Here is a 15,523-nt window from a genome sequence, read left to right as displayed (position 1 = left end):
GGTGAAATACACCCTGTTTTTGAAGAAGAAACTCGTGATAATATCTTCACATTATACTTCTATCTGTATTGTTCTCAAGTCAAATCTTACAGAATAATCATGCGACACCAACACTATTGGGAGATAAGTTTTGCGTTAATCAATTAATTCACATAAAACACAATAAATTAGTTATCGCTGGATTCACGATAATTTTCTCCAGTCTGAGTATAAATATGCTCAGACTTGCCAGAAAAGTCATCACGAATAACATAAATTAGCAGCTTTGGATTTGCTGAGTCGCTCAACTCAAACAGAAATGGCATCAAATCTAGTCATCGCTACCTGCCTTGCATTGGCTCTCTTCCACGTAAGTTCAACTTTTGCTGAATTTAATTATTACTCTCTATCATTACAAACTCTTATAATATGAACTAGTTATGTATTATTGTGATATATACCATATGGTATAGACCTCATATGGTATATATGGTCTATATATATTATGGATTGTATATATCTAGCCTATTGCGGACGTATTTGGCAACGTTAATTTTTCATGTTAAAGCTGGAGAACTCTATAGAGCCACTACTATATTTATAATATTAATCTCCTCAGTTTCCACATGTCATGGAACCATGACCATTTTTCCATTTATGTATGTTCTTCAAAGTCCAATGTGGAAGAGCTCCAATCTTGAAAATTAATTCTCTAAGCGATAAAAATTGTATATTGAAGCTCAATGGAAATTAGGTGAGAGTTGATAGGTCAATGTCTGTCTATTTTAACTTAGAGAAATAGATGAATTCCATGACGGAGCAGTATCATGGTTTCAACGAGAAACTTTTTAATAACTACTCTTGAATCAGGTAATTCAGTTTAGAGGATTTAGTTATTGAAAAATCAATTCATGTGATATTAGCTTGAATAAATATAGTATAGTACGCACAGTAATGTTGTTCTTGTTCTCTAACAAAACATACTTTAACACTTCAATCACGTTTTCGTGAGACAAAATTGAACTCATCATTAACAAGTAGTATTCATGAAATCATGACAAAAGTATTTTTCTAGTCTTCTCGCTCAAACTTTAGTAACGTCTCTCCACATGTCTACTCCAAATGTCTGCCCGCATGTCTTTGCAAAAGTGAATATATCTCTTCACATGTCTCTCAAAATGACTCTTCAAATATTTCTCCACGTGTTTCTCCACATAATGGCTCTTCACATTCTTCTCCAGAATAATGTCTGTCCACATTCTTATGTATGCATAAGAATACATGTCTCTTGATAAGTCTGTAGATATGTTTGTTTTCTGTAAGTTGTATAATACTGAATGATTGAAAAAATAAATAAAAACATGTCTCTTCACATGTCTCTCAACATATATATCTGAATGTCTCTCCACAAATTTCTCCACTTGTTTCATCACATAATGTCTCTCCACATTTTTCTCTTCAATTATCTCTATTTTCAATAGAGATATCAATTATTCAACTATTTCTGTTCAATGTCTCTCCTTCATCTCTTGTCCCAATCAATCTTTTGTCAATCCATATCAATCATATCTTCTTTCTTTTACAAAACTACATTATTTCCTCACTTTTCCAGGTTGCCCACTCCTTCCCAGCCGGCTGCGGTTGCGGTTGCGGTTGCGGCTGCGGTTGCGGCTGCGGCAAGACCGCCGTCGTCATCAAGGAGGACAAGTGCTGCTGCCCACAGCCATGCTGCACCTGCCACAAGAAGTGCGGTGACACCATTGTCATCCGCGAACCAGACACCTGCTGCTGCCACCCTGTCTGCGTGCCAACCTGCAGTCCATGCTGCGGTGGTGCCTACGGCTACGGTGCTGGATACGGATATGGTACCGGTTACGGATACGGTGCCGGTTACGGATACGGTGGCTACGGATGCGGTTGCGGTTGCGGTTGCGGCTGTCACAAGAAGTGCGGTGACACCATCATTGTCAAGGAGCCTGACACTTGCTGTTGTCGTCCAGTTTGTCGTCCAGTCTGCTGTTGCTAGATTTGACAACGTCAAAGTGTGATCTCAACAAAATTCGCTTTGTCTCAAAATATCCACATACACAAAAACCTGCGATATTGTCTGTGATCTGTACATTTGAAATAATCTGCTACATAGTATAAACTCCAAATGCCTTTGAACTCTCCAAAATTCTCACATAAAAATTATTCGCATGAAATAATCCACTAGATATTATGATGCTTGTATCGCTGTGATCTCCATACAAGGCTGCATCAGATTTTCAATTAAGTTTCCTCTACCTCATTTCTCGATAACCTTAGATAATCTCTACCTATTCCCAAACTATCCCAAAAACTCCTGTAGTATCTCCTTCCCCTTGTAGTGAATATTTTAGAAATCCAATGATCCTCTTCCCCTAATATCCCCAATACAATCTTAACCAACTCTTTAGTCAATCCAAAATCCATGATTCACTATGTTTTCAACTAGAATCCAAAGATAAATATTAAACTGTTGGAGACAACTCTAAGTATCTTGTATAGTACAACAGCAGCCTACCTCACATAAGCAAATACCAGCCAAAAATCAAAGACTAAATTCCATACGTTCCTCTAATATTCATATTATCTTTCAATTTGATTTCAAATTGAATGATAATGGTACAAAGTTGTGAGATAGTTTTAGACTAAGATGCTCTTTACCTGAATAAATATAAATATTGTACAGAATTATTCTTGTTGTTGATATATCCTTACTCTATAATAATTATACGTTTCCACCACTTTGTTTTCAACTGTAGACAGAGAATTGTCAAATTTTTTAATAAGTCTATACATGATAATGTTCAACTTTTAGCTGATTGATAAATTTGACAAAATATAGTATAGTGGGAACAATTATATAAAATGCAGTCAATATTGACATAAAAAAGGGGGTGTGCTTGCAATTTATATTGTAGTTCTGATTTTCTAATAAATTATTTGGGTACATAAGAGGAGGCCAGAACCAATTTCTTCATGCAAAATTTCCTTGTGCTAGATACAGAGTGGCCCAAAAACCTCGTATTTTCGGCTCATTTTCCAGTTTTCAGCTGTTTCTGCCAAAACCCTGTATCTAGCACAAGGAAATTTTGCATAAAGAAATTGATTCTGGACTTCTCCTATGTACCCAAATAATATATTAGAAAATCAGAACTACAATATAAATTGCATACACCAATATATATAGTGACTGGACTAATAGTACAAAGTTCTGCATTATTATCTCATGAGGTGATATTATCTTCAATGCTTTCAATGCTACTTTTAGCTGATTGATAAATTTGACAATATATAGTATAATGGGAACAATCCAAATACCTACCCTAAGATGAGATTAAATGCGACACATTCGGATACATAATAAGAACGCAATATTACTGACAGTATTTTTCATGATTCAGTGATTGAATATCGATACGTAATGTAAATTCATTCAGAAGTGGAGAATACATTTATACATTTTAGTACATTTAACGACAAATAAATTGTACTACAATACTTTCCAGCAATGTACAAATATTGCAATCACTTAGAAACTTCACTCATTACTATAATAAATTAGTTTTTGTATTTTTTTTAATTCAAATTTTCGAAGGTTTACAATATTAACAAATTTTTCATGAAATATATAAAAATTATACGAATATAGGCATGAATATTTTTCAACCTGATGAGATTGAGTGCGACACATTCGGATACATAATAAGAACGCAATATAACTGACAGTATTGTTCATGATTCAGTGATTGAATTCAATAAATTCAGCTAAGTCAGTCAAAGAAAAGAAAATCATTTCAGTGCTGAAGAATCATTGAGTTAGAAATAGTACAATTTTCTAACAATATAGGTCACTGCATCAGATCAAATGAAGGCCACAAAAAACAAAGTTCTTTTCGGTCATGGTTTTAGTTAAAGGGAATTAAAGCCATGGATCCAGCTAAATTAAAGCTAGCTAAAACCATGATCTGCGTAGGAGAAAAACTCGCATTCAAAAGATTTTTCACCTTGCTAGCTTAAAATTGTGTATTCCGTTTTGTAATATCTCAGTAGATTTGAAACTCATAATAATTACTGATAGATAAATTAAAAATTCAAAATCTCATTCTAGCAATCCTATTCTAATCACTGAATAATGTATCACTCATGATTGTTATGAAAGCTTTTGGTTGAGAATGAGGAAGTGCTTATACAAGCTCAGCAATTTACATGTAGAACATCATTCAAATGGATCACAGTATTCCCATACATTATTTGGCTTCTCAATTCAGATTCTCAACACTCATCCAAGACTTCCATTCATTTTATAAACAGTGCAGGGAACTATTGTCATGAATATGACAATAGTCATAATCACAATACATCATTATACTATTTCAGCTTATAAGAACTAAATTCATCTAGAATAAAATGTAATCATTAATAATATTATTATTGGACAAAAATCCTAATTCAATGTTGTAAAAAATGAATAAATTTGAAGAAATGCAATATTTCTAATTTATTCCCATCTGTAAAATGTAATCAATAGTCTCGTTGCAAATTTCTACGTCAAGGACTCCACTGAAATCAAATATCATGATTATTTATCATGTTTATAAATTAAGTATACGGAGTACATTACTATTGCAAAAAATTCGGAAAACAGTTTGAAATCACTGGCTTGAGGTCATGAAATTTAAAACTTTCTTGATTATCGATTGAATAGGAAATGAAAATGGAAACTAAGCTAATTTTATTACACACTTATTTGAATAGGAATCAATTGCGCAATGATAGAATCATTGTTATAATACTCCATAACAACCAAAACAATTTTTTTTGGTTCTGTGTTATCAGGCACGGTAAATATTCGTATATTTTTATTAGAAAAGTGAATAATATTTTCCATCAATATGGGAATGTGATTGGGATGAAACTAATGTCCTGTGAGGATATATTATGAAATATTATTCACTTTTCTAATAAAAATATACGAATATTTACCGTTATTTGATAGAAGGTTGCAGACTTGAAAACGTTAGCAACTCATCAATGGTGACATTCTTGACCAGTGAATCGTTTTTTCATAGATAGCATTATATTATCATCTCTATTATAATTCAATGTTTCCAATTTAAAAAATCATACTCTCAGAGTTTAGTTCGCCATTGCGAACTTATATTTTTGAACATTTGAGAATTATGTTCCAAAAATAGTTTTTGGATAGTTCACATTATCTGACTGACATAGGAGAGTAGTTAACCTGAAGTTCCATCAAAAGAGGTATTCTTGAAATCTAATGAGCTTCTCTCTTTCAAATAGAGGTCATGATCTTGTACAAGATTGAGTAGCGAAGAAGACTTTGTGCTGAAGACGTCTCAACACCGCCTAATAAAGAGAATTTTTTTCATTTTTGTACTTTATGCTTGTATTATATTGTAAACTCCTGTTTTAATTGTCAGGCCTTATTCTCAAAAAGGGATACAGAACTTCCATCAAACATGAACAGGCCTACTTCTGAACATTCAATAAATCGATATTCCATAAATTTTATTGTATACTTTCATACCTCATATCTCCTATGGATGGATTGAGCTGCAGCATAGGCTATATAACTATGCACATGAGATAATAGGTTGATAGAGAATAAGTCAAGTATGATAATATGATAATGTAATAAATAGAACAACAGAGCGACTACAAACAAAATCAGATTCAAATTATGCCTGAAAGCTCCATTCAAAGCACCACATACTCTCTCTACTGGCTGGTCCATAACTCTTGTTACAGATTCCACCGGCAGATGGCAGTGGGTACTAGATGATGGACAAAGTACATTTTTTCTCAATTCCTCGTCATGTAGTTGGGTATCATTGGAAAAAGATGCTATATTATAAGGATTGTATCAAGATTGCTTCTGCTTGTGCATCTGTAAATGCTAAGTCGGTACACGAGATGAGAATGTAAGTATGATTTGTAGTCTGAAGACTGCATATGTGAGTAGATCTATTCATGAAATACACAATCATTGTATATATATCGATCTATATTATAATATGATGCTCTGAATTAGAAAATTGCAAGGTTGAAAGAAGAAGAATTCTTAGATTTTGATTAATATGTAGTTTATTATTCAAAACTATCATAGCTAAACTAAATATTATACAAAAATATCACAGTCTGATGTGTTTAGCAGGTAGAACACCTACAGGTGGGCTCTTTAATGACAATGGTGTCACCACAGCTCTTGCCACAAGTTGAACCACATCCGCATCCACAACCGCATCCGCATCCGTATCCGGCTCCGTATCCAGAACCGTATCCGCAACCGTTGTATCCGTAGTTGTATGGGTAACCGGCAGCGTATCCACATCCACAACCGTAACCTCCGTAGTAGGAGTTCAATCCTCCGTAGAAGGGACCACAACCCGACGAGACGATGGCGGGAGAAGCTCCGCAACAAGTGCTGGGTTCCTTGATGACAATTGTGTCACCACACTTCTTGTTGCAGCCGCAGCCGCATGTGTTACCGCAGCCGCAGGCGTTACCGCAGCCGCAGGCGTTGCCGCAGCCGCAGCCGCATGGCTGGTCGTTCTTGACAATCACTGTCTTTCTCACTCCGTTACAGCAGTCTCCCACACTGTAGATTCTTGGCACCCCACAGCCACAGCCACAGCCGCAGTCAACGGCCTGGCAGAAGAATGACAGCTGCAATAAGAAATTGAATGTTATCAAACTTGATATTGTAACCTTTGCTTAGTATCATGGAAAGTATATTATTATTGGAAAGCTATATTAGGATGATGTTATAAGAGATGTGTGGAGAATTGATGTTGAAAATGGCAAAATAGCGAATGTAACAAGTCTAGGTAACGTTATTTGTTCGAAATATTCAGATTCGGGCTGAATTGATATTGTAACCTCTGCTTAGTAATTGGAAAGTATATTAGACAATTATATATGGATAATAATTGGGGTAAAATATGTCAAAAAAACGAATTTAACAATTCTTGGTAATGATATGTAATCAACAATCACTTTTTGCTATTAGGAAAAAAGACTGCTAATAGCAATAAGTGATTCAATAATAATCAGTTCGTGATGGGAAACAACATTGAAGAATTAATCAACAACTTCAGATTCAACTACGAATCTAGAACATCGAATCTAGATGTTACCCTGCTACGAATCTAGATGGATGAGAATGATATGATGATGAAGTCAGACAGTGTAGTATGTGACGATGAAATAACAATACCAATCTAATCGTGGAGATTAGAATAATATCTCTTTACATAAACCGAGCAGTGTTTTGCATTCTGTTATTCTAATGAGGAAACAATATGATAGAATGATAGAGAAAACACAAAAATTCAATTATGTTCTGTTATTCAATACGCCTCATGGTATTCAACACATTTTGTAATACACTTTATAGGCTAAGTCACAAGTTCTCAGACCTGAATTTATCGAATGTGAAAGCTCCTGAAAGGAATAATCTTCAGAGATTCTGTACCCAGAGCAAAAAATATTTAATGCTTGAAGTTTTCTATATCTTCGATAGTGGAAATCTCAACTCTGTGAACCTTGCTAGATGAATCGAAATGACTGAATATTCGCAAAGTTTTAATGTTTTTATTCATATGAATAATATTGTATGATTTTCATAGATGTATGAATCATTGGTAATCTTTTATGATTGTATGGATTATCATTTTTAAATTGGAATAATCACAGAGCCATAGAGTTTGAATTATGATTTTCGTGGAAATTTTAGAAAATTCTCACCTGAGCTACTGAAGCCAGAACGATCAAAGTCGACTTGAATGCCATTGTTGGAAGAGCTTCTTTTGCTGTTGCTTGGAGAAGTGTGATGTATTACAGATCAATGTTACATATTATATACTCTTTTTGAATCCCAAAATTGAATTGAAAATGATCATGTTTGTTTTTACACGATTACAATTAATAAACATGACATGAAACTAATAGTGATGTGTTATCTAATCATTTAATATCATTGTACACAATTTCTATTGTTATTCTCACATTCGTTATCACGCATGACATTATCAGACGGATATTTATCTCCAAATCTTTAGAATAACTCATTCAAGTAAAAATTGAACACTCTACCTTGATTCTCACCTTTTGTTTGAAGCTAACAACTTTTTGATAAAATGATAATTCAATTCAAAGGGATCGGATTTTGAATATATTTATGAAGATAGCAATTTCATGATTATCCGTGATTTTGATGAGGAAAGAAAAGCTGATACGAACAGGTGTAGAGTTAGCGATAGAAGTTTTCCAGATTCCTGATTGTTGTTTAGGAAATCACGATTTGGAGATAAGACACGAGATTATGGAATCTCTGATTTCCATATTTGTTGAAAATCTTTGGTAGGAAAAAATCGTTTTCCTCATAAAAATTCAGTTTTCGATCAATTGGGTTACTGTTACACAGATTTTGTGATACAGGATTTGAATTTTATCGTTTCTGTATCATCATGAACGGCAGATTACTAGTCCAGACAATATTCTTATTACTGGCTTTACAGGTAAATTACTTTATTCATAATTTCTGTCTTTCCAGGCGCTTAAAGATTTTAAATCTTCACTTTATTCTATTTCTTTGGAGTTTTTGCTATTCTGAATACAAGCTTCAGGTCCATTTCATCTACAAGACTCTCGTACATGAGTTCATCGACGGTTGAAGTTGAAGAGTGACATAGAAATATGAATTATTCTCAGCAAGGATTAATTTCTTGATGATGATTCTAATTATTATCACAATATAAAACACTACATACATAACTATAGTTGTAATGTAGCTCAAGATTTGAAAACTGTACAAATTATTACAACCAAAAATTGTTGATTCCAAGGAGGCTGGAGGAATATACATTAATTTCACTTTCCATTAGAAATGTTTTTTCAATATTATTTTGAACCTTATAATCATTCTCAATAGTAATTTAATTTGTCGATTGCTATGCTGAATCTTCTCAAAATAATCATATTCAATTTATAAATCAATATAATGACCTATTTAATAGTCGTAAAACGGCAAGGTGATCTAGGTAACACTCATTAAAAAAGTTACTTTTTCGACAATAATACGATGTTCTTCTAGACCCCACCTTGAACAGGCAGCCTATTCTATTACTTTCTAATGGTGGTGAATCTTGAGAAATTGGATTCGAGAGTCAGCATTCACCAGGAAAATTCAAATGATATAGCTATTGTTTCAAACAGAGGTCGTCTTCAGAAATGGAAATTGTTTTGATACCGGAGTGAAATTCAGAAATATTAGTCAAAATCAACTATTCTATTGTAACCATGTGGAACAATAGTACTTCATATGCTCTAATAATTTGACTCCACTGTAATATGCATACGATTGGTAGTCTACGATTGCATACGATTTATGGTTGCGTTAAACAGTCCCTAGCTGCGCCAGCCCTGACAAATTTGTAATGGAATCAACTAACTATCAAACCTTTATAAATGAAACTGAATAAACTAATTTCGTGATTAAAATTTTGATACGCGAAATTAATATTTGTTTATTCGATTACTATTTGGATATTTCCATGAGATAGAAAGTGGAGCGAAAAAATATTAGCACTAGTTTTTGCTGATTAAAAATAAGTTACAATAAAGAGTGAAGTGTCAGCTTGCTTTTGACAAACGATAAAGGTGAAATAATTTTTTCACATTCATTCGATAGAAGTGGACCAAGTATCTTCTATTTGAAAAATAGCAATACTATTATTTATTCAATTTATAGACCTCTGAAAACACATGAAATATGAATTGAAGATTCCTTCCAAATGGAAAAGGATTTTGCACTATTGATCTCTGTATATTGATTTCATCCAGGATTCTTTTGTTTCCATTTCATTATTTTCTTTGATGCCCCAATATGCTATCAACTTTGTTTAGAAACAAAGAGTATATAGGATCCTACTCTCTGGTTAGAACATGATACTCGAATCGTATTTTGTATCTTCCTAGATCAAGTCCAGTTCATGACGGTTCATTGTTACAGATTTATGAAAATGATAAATAATCAAGAATGTACACCACTCGAATATCCTTTTGCATTTATCAAGAGAAATTTATGACCTAAAAATAATTATTCATTCCCAGTAAATGTATTCTGTAAACAGATTCTGAACCATTTATAACCAAATCTCTCCTCTTATATCCTTCAGAACAATCAATAATCAAAAACCTCACTCCAAATAAAAATGAATTAACTTTCATAATAAATGTTCCATAGAATATGACTCTTTCCCCTGTTGAGAGTAATTTTCATTTCTCCAGAGCAATTTTCTCTTAGAAAATTAGATGTACTCGCATACGTATAATGCCAAATACATTATTATTATAAAACGTTTCCTATCGAAGTGATCATCTCAATTTGTTCAGAACATTGATTCCTCTTCTAGTGAAAAGTTACTTCTATAGAAATAGCTGATTGAAACCTATTCATACAATTTTCTTTCCTCTATGAAAATCATTTATATTTTTTCCAGGCATCACTCTCAGAGTTGCATTGTACAACAATGAATATTTGAGGCATATGAAACTCACCTTATTGGAATACGCATCTTCATTAGAACAATGATTAACAGCCCACGTATTTCATCCCGCTGAATGCAATTTCCTAAGGTGCGTAAAGACTTAAGGATCAAGAAAACGCCCATTTCACTTTTCATAAGCTGATGCTATGCTCATTTCATAATATGCATCTTACTGTTTCTGTACAGATACAAATATCAGCTGATAAAACATCAGCTGATGACAAGTGAAATGCGCTTATTCGTGGCGCATAAGTCTGTACGCACCTTTATACTCTCGTAAGTTTTCCATTTTTCACTCGTACATGACACTTTCCTTGCTCAAATATACAAATCAATTCTAAGGGAGAATCATATTCAGCTGCTGTCATGCTAGCTAGATGTATTCTCGTATACAAATTGACTTATACCAATGAATTAAACTCCACTTATTGGAATCTGCATTCATTTTTGAAATTCCTGCCTGCATACCATGAAATACAATGCAAAGAAGGGGATTTGATACATCTCTTCTGATAGATTTCCTCACTCCTAATGCTCGTATTCTTTTCTGTTGAATGTATTCTTCGAATATGATTATTCATTCCCTCATCAATACTGATACAATCATTATTATTATGTATCCTATGCTATGAATGAAACCATGTCAAAAATGTTAATTGATCGATTATTGTGTTTAAACTCAGATTGTCGTATCGAGTGGCTGCAGAAGGGATAGACGAAGGAATAGATGTCACAGAAACAGAGATTGTTGCTGCTATTGCTGTGACGACGACTGCTGCTGTGATTCGTCAAGACGCTGTCGACACAAACCAAGGAGATCTCACAGATGCAGATCAAGATGCTGCGACGATGACTGTTGCTGCTGCTGCTGTGAACCAAACAAATGCTGCGAAACATCATGTTGTGGACTCAATAGATGTCAAAAATCATGTTGTGGGCTAAACAAATGTGAAACACCATGCTGCTCCCCTCAGAAATCTGGTGACACAATCATTATCACTGGTAATAACAGGCCCGGATGCTCTTGTGGATGCTGTGAATCTCCCAGCTGTTCAGGGAGAAAAGTCATCGTACAAAGTCCCGCAGTTTGTGGTTGTGGATGTCAACCAATCTCAAATCCATGGAGCTATGGAGGAATGGGGTGTGGACAATGTGATCCCCTTTGTAACAATGGTCAAGGGAAGACTACCATTGTTATCAAGGAGCCCACACATGCTATTCCGTGCTGTTGATTATTTCTCCATCATAATGGATCATTTATCGATGAATAGGTTGGCAAAGCGTGTTGGAATCATGTTGTAGTCTTGCTGTCAATAAATATTTTGTATTTTTTCATATTCATGGGTTATTGATTTAAAATTCCAATTTCCTTTTTTGAAATTGTTCATGATTGGCTTCAGAATCAAAAGACAATCAGAACGGTGTGTATTTTTTCTCATAGATGAGAAGTTGTGTGTTTTTTGGCTTGAAAATTTTATAAAATATTTATTCAATGTGTAGTGATAATTAAGTGTGATATTTAACTATAATTTGGTGTCTTGATTCATCTAAATTTCAAAATTTCGGACGAAAATTGAACTTGAACTTCTTACAGTAGAATCATAACCTACTTTTTTGAAAATTTCATTATCAAAATTTGGGAATGGAATAGTTTTAGGCCAAGCCTGTTATTCCTTCCCAATCATATTTATATGATTTGTGATTGTATCCTAAAATAAATAAACTGCAACAGTTGTAAAATGCGCAAAAGTGTGAGTGCAGAACATACTGTATATCTGTTATTAAGGGATTTAGTAAGTTTTAATGATATGGTTATAAATTAAAAAATAAGGAATTGTTCTGTTATCTCCAAATATATTATGTTCCAGAAAGAGTAATTCTAGATTACGCCCCTTTAAGAAACCTATGCATTTACAAACCTTAAAATTCTACTGTTCGGATGTTGTTAAGATGTGAATTGTGGGTTGGAGATACCCTTAAGTAGCGTTATTCAAATTACGCTTTATAAACAAATACATCGTATGATACTACTTGTAAGTTAGTAGATACACCACTAGATATTACAGACTAATCAGTATACTAGTAGTGATAGAGCTTGTGAATAAGGAGCCAATATTGTGCGTTGTACGCCCTAGAGTTCATTCGATAACATTTCTTATGTCAATGGAATTCAATCAATATAACAATGAGATTTCGAAATTGATGTTGAACTCATAGTACCGAGTGCACAGCAACCGGTTAAATTTTAACCGTGATTAATTTCACGAGAAGCCGTCTTTTCTAACAAGCTTTCTCTGATTGGTTCTTGTGAGATTAAGCACGGTTGAAATTTAACAAGCTTTTGTGCAACCAGGCCATAGTATGCCACAATTAAAATTCAATTTTGTTTAATTCTTTCTCTCATAAGTCATCTTGTTTTCCTAACTCACAATTTTCATGAAAAATCTCTGTATCATAGGAAGAGCAATGACCTAGTAAGAGCAATGACTTATTATAGACTACATGAATTTGAAAGCAAAATTCCGTGAAAAATTATTTCACACATCATATCAAGACGAATCAAATCAAACAAGTGGAAAACAGAAATGTTCTAACACTTGCCGAGTGTACAAGGTGGAAGAATCTTATCATCATAAATACCAACATTATAACACTTTTCACGGAAAAACACGTTCTATTGAATTTTTTCTTGTGAACAACAGGAAATTTGTGAATTCATGTTTAAATTAGTGATTTGGCAGTATTCCTTACGATAAAGCTTCACAAACAACGTTGCAAAAATATGATTGTTTGAAATAACATGTCATATCCTACTTTGGAGACTGATATTAGACTCTGAGTGAAGATTTGATTGAAATGAGTTGTATAAATACTACAATTTTTACAAAGTTAATTAAGTTTTGCACAGCCTTAACTACGAATTACTAAAAATGGCATCCAAGTCACTTTTCGCTGCTTTCTTCGCCCTTGTGGTCGCTCTTGAGGTGAGTAATAAACAAATTACCAAAATGATAGATTTTAGACCAACATTACTATTGCTAGTTGTAAATCTGTTCTCTCAACTCCTCGGTTTTAGGATTCAACCTGACATCCAATTTCTAGTAGTTAATGTCAAAAAATATTGCTAGTAATTTGTACTACATGTACGGTAATTGAAATTATTAGTAAAAAATCAAAAATACTCATCAGTTTCCTCAACATGACAAAAATTAATTATTTTCCAAGTAGAGTTTCAAAAACTCAATAACAGATACAATTCCATCCTACAGGAATATTCATCGAATTTTTCAGCTTTTCAACATACCGGCAGAGTTAACAAAATAATGATTGATAAAATAATATTCTACACCTAAAGTCCCCCTGATTCACAACCTGATTAACGGTTAAAATCTACCATTTTTCAAGAGTATAATTCTAAACTAGAAAATTCGTGATGATATTAACGAGAATCTGAAATAGTAAAGATTCGATCAAGTTGTTCCATTGCTTCTGTAGTTCTTCATAGACGCAGTTTGACCCAGTATACTTGTATTTCCGCTATTTACCATTACTATTTATATGAGAGATATTACTTGAGAGATATTCTATATTTTACCATTACTTGAGATTATTAGTATGGTAACTGATTATGAAAACATCTAACAATATGAATTCTCCCATAAAAAATTCCTATTGTTTCCTTCCAAAAATGCTTTGAATCATCAGAATAAAAGGTTGTTATGAATTGGGATAATCTAGACATTAGGGATTGAAAGTGTGATGAAATAGCTTCCGAAGTTGAAAACCTAAATACCGTGGTGGTGGTATCAAATAAGTATTATTTATCACAAATTCTCTAATTGGATGGAAAAAAGCTCTGCAAAATATGTTTTATCAAATTATAAAAAAAAATTATTTGTGAACAGGTCGCCAACGCCTGCAGCTGCGGATGTTGCCAGCCATGCTGCTGTTGTTGCAAGCCATGTTGCGGATGCTGTTGCCACAAGAAGTGCGGTGACACCACCATCATCAAGGAGCCAGACTGCTGTTGTTGCAAGCCATGTTGTTGTTGCAAGCCATGCTGTTGCTGCCAGAAATGTTGTTGCTGTTGCGAGCCATGTTGCTGTTGTTGCAAGCCATGTTGCTGTTGCTGCCAGCCATGTTGCTGCTGCTGCAAGCCATGCTGTGGATGCTGCTGTTAAACATTCTTCCAGAAACTAAACAGATAAATATCTCTTGCAACTCAACTCCACTGAATCCACATAAATTGATTGAAATGATGTATCAAACAAATTGATACAGAAGTGCTTTAAAACTTCTGTTCCAAAGTATTCCATTGTTAATCTTCAGTATTATCAGAATTATTCAACATTGAATTATTGAGATGATACTGGAATATTCCAACTGCATCATGACTTGATATTTATTTGTAAAATCATCATCAAACTTTTCTGGAATAAATCAGCTGTATGGAATCTAATAAAAACGTATCATTACTTCTCCACCTGGCAATCATTCTATGTAATATGTGTATAATTATAATATAATATATTATTATGCCTATTATTTTTTTAAAATAGCATAGTGATTAGTTACCATTAAGCTTGAGTGGATCAATTACAATGCATCCTAATGATTTTATCAAAGTCTCCTAATACATTAGCTTTATGCAGCACATCATGGATCAAGATAAATTGATTTCTCCATAGTCGCTGCGTCTATGGAATAGCCTATTTAGGAGTTAACATATATTATCAAAGTATTCATAGAAAATGACATCGTGCATTGAAAAGTTTAGTTCTAACTCTCCAATCTCATGATTAGATTACCTACATACGGAAGGTGACGGAGAACACTTTATAAGATTCTCCAATCCCGTCAACATTCGCTGAGATGATAATGAAGGGTTAATTATATAACTCGAGATGATGAGTACCAAATCAGTACCCTCATTATCAGTTTTATTC

The 15,523-nt window shown here is 33.7% G+C and overlaps 4 protein-coding genes across 5 annotated transcripts; 3 read left to right on the top strand and 1 right to left on the bottom strand.

Moving 5' to 3' along the window:
* LOC111045915 (chorion class high-cysteine HCA protein 12) lies at nucleotides 1–2,697 on the top strand. Its single transcript, XM_022331393.2, has 2 exons — nucleotides 1–349; nucleotides 1,592–2,697. The coding sequence occupies exons 1-2, from the start codon at nucleotides 299–301 to the stop codon at nucleotides 2,003–2,005; spliced, it is 465 nt and encodes a 154-aa protein (XP_022187085.1). The 5' UTR covers nucleotides 1–298; the 3' UTR covers nucleotides 2,006–2,697.
* A 3,391-nt stretch (nucleotides 2,698–6,088) lies between these two features.
* LOC111045894 (small cysteine and glycine repeat-containing protein 2) lies at nucleotides 6,089–8,197 on the bottom strand. Its single transcript, XM_039432241.1, has 2 exons — nucleotides 7,774–8,197; nucleotides 6,089–6,693 (listed from the first exon to the last, which is right to left on the bottom strand). The coding sequence occupies exons 1-2, from the start codon at nucleotides 7,816–7,818 to the stop codon at nucleotides 6,175–6,177; spliced, it is 564 nt and encodes a 187-aa protein (XP_039288175.1). The 5' UTR covers nucleotides 7,819–8,197; the 3' UTR covers nucleotides 6,089–6,174.
* A 31-nt stretch (nucleotides 8,198–8,228) lies between these two features.
* On the top strand, nucleotides 8,229–11,914 carry LOC111045893 (keratin-associated protein 4-2). Of its 2 annotated transcripts, none has more exons than XM_039432239.1 (2): nucleotides 8,229–8,546; nucleotides 11,261–11,914. In XM_039432239.1, the coding sequence occupies exons 1-2, from the start codon at nucleotides 8,496–8,498 to the stop codon at nucleotides 11,807–11,809; spliced, it is 600 nt and encodes a 199-aa protein (XP_039288173.1). In that variant the 5' UTR covers nucleotides 8,229–8,495; the 3' UTR covers nucleotides 11,810–11,914. The 2 variants fall into 2 exon arrangements, with proteins under 2 accessions (XP_039288173.1, XP_039288174.1); XM_039432240.1 differs by lacking the exon at nucleotides 8,229–8,546 and adding an exon at nucleotides 8,903–10,665.
* Nucleotides 11,915–13,163: 1,249 nt separating this feature from the next.
* Nucleotides 13,164–15,060, top strand: LOC111045916 (keratin-associated protein 5-4). Its single transcript, XM_022331394.2, has 2 exons — nucleotides 13,164–13,561; nucleotides 14,483–15,060. Exons 1-2 carry the CDS (start codon nucleotides 13,508–13,510, stop codon nucleotides 14,756–14,758), a joined length of 330 nt encoding a protein of 109 aa, XP_022187086.1. The 5' UTR covers nucleotides 13,164–13,507; the 3' UTR covers nucleotides 14,759–15,060.
* The last annotated feature ends 463 nt before the right edge of the window (nucleotides 15,061–15,523 follow it).

The sequence above is a fragment of the Nilaparvata lugens genome, chromosome 7 (assembly GCF_014356525.2).
Source record: "Nilaparvata lugens isolate BPH chromosome 7, ASM1435652v1, whole genome shotgun sequence".
NCBI classification, from domain to species: Eukaryota; Metazoa; Arthropoda; class Insecta; order Hemiptera; family Delphacidae; genus Nilaparvata; species Nilaparvata lugens.
The sequence above is the reverse complement of the archived record's forward strand: the minus strand, read 5'-3'. Positions and strand labels throughout refer to the sequence as shown.

What these genes read in the sequence shown, in the direction of transcription:
- LOC111045893 (XM_039432239.1), top strand. Translation starts at nt 8,496, where the DNA reads ATGAACGGCAGATTACTAGTCCAGACAATATTCTTATTACTGGCTTTA. An exon ending in TCTTATTACTGGCTTTACAG is followed by an intron (nt 8,547 to 11,260) that starts GTAAATTACTTT and finishes GTTTAAACTCAG; the next exon opens with ATTGTCGTATCGAGTGGCTG.
- LOC111045894 (XM_039432241.1), bottom strand. Translation starts at nt 7,818, where the DNA reads ATGGCATTCAAGTCGACTTTGATCGTTCTGGCTTCAGTAGCTCAG. An exon ending in TTCTGGCTTCAGTAGCTCAG is followed by an intron (nt 6,694 to 7,773) that starts GTGAGAATTTTC and finishes TTCTTATTGCAG; the next exon opens with CTGTCATTCTTCTGCCAGGC.
- LOC111045916 (XM_022331394.2), top strand. Translation starts at nt 13,508, where the DNA reads ATGGCATCCAAGTCACTTTTCGCTGCTTTCTTCGCCCTTGTGGTCGCT. An exon ending in CCCTTGTGGTCGCTCTTGAG is followed by an intron (nt 13,562 to 14,482) that starts GTGAGTAATAAA and finishes ATTTGTGAACAG; the next exon opens with GTCGCCAACGCCTGCAGCTG.
- LOC111045915 (XM_022331393.2), top strand. Translation starts at nt 299, where the DNA reads ATGGCATCAAATCTAGTCATCGCTACCTGCCTTGCATTGGCTCTCTTC. An exon ending in TTGCATTGGCTCTCTTCCAC is followed by an intron (nt 350 to 1,591) that starts GTAAGTTCAACT and finishes TCACTTTTCCAG; the next exon opens with GTTGCCCACTCCTTCCCAGC.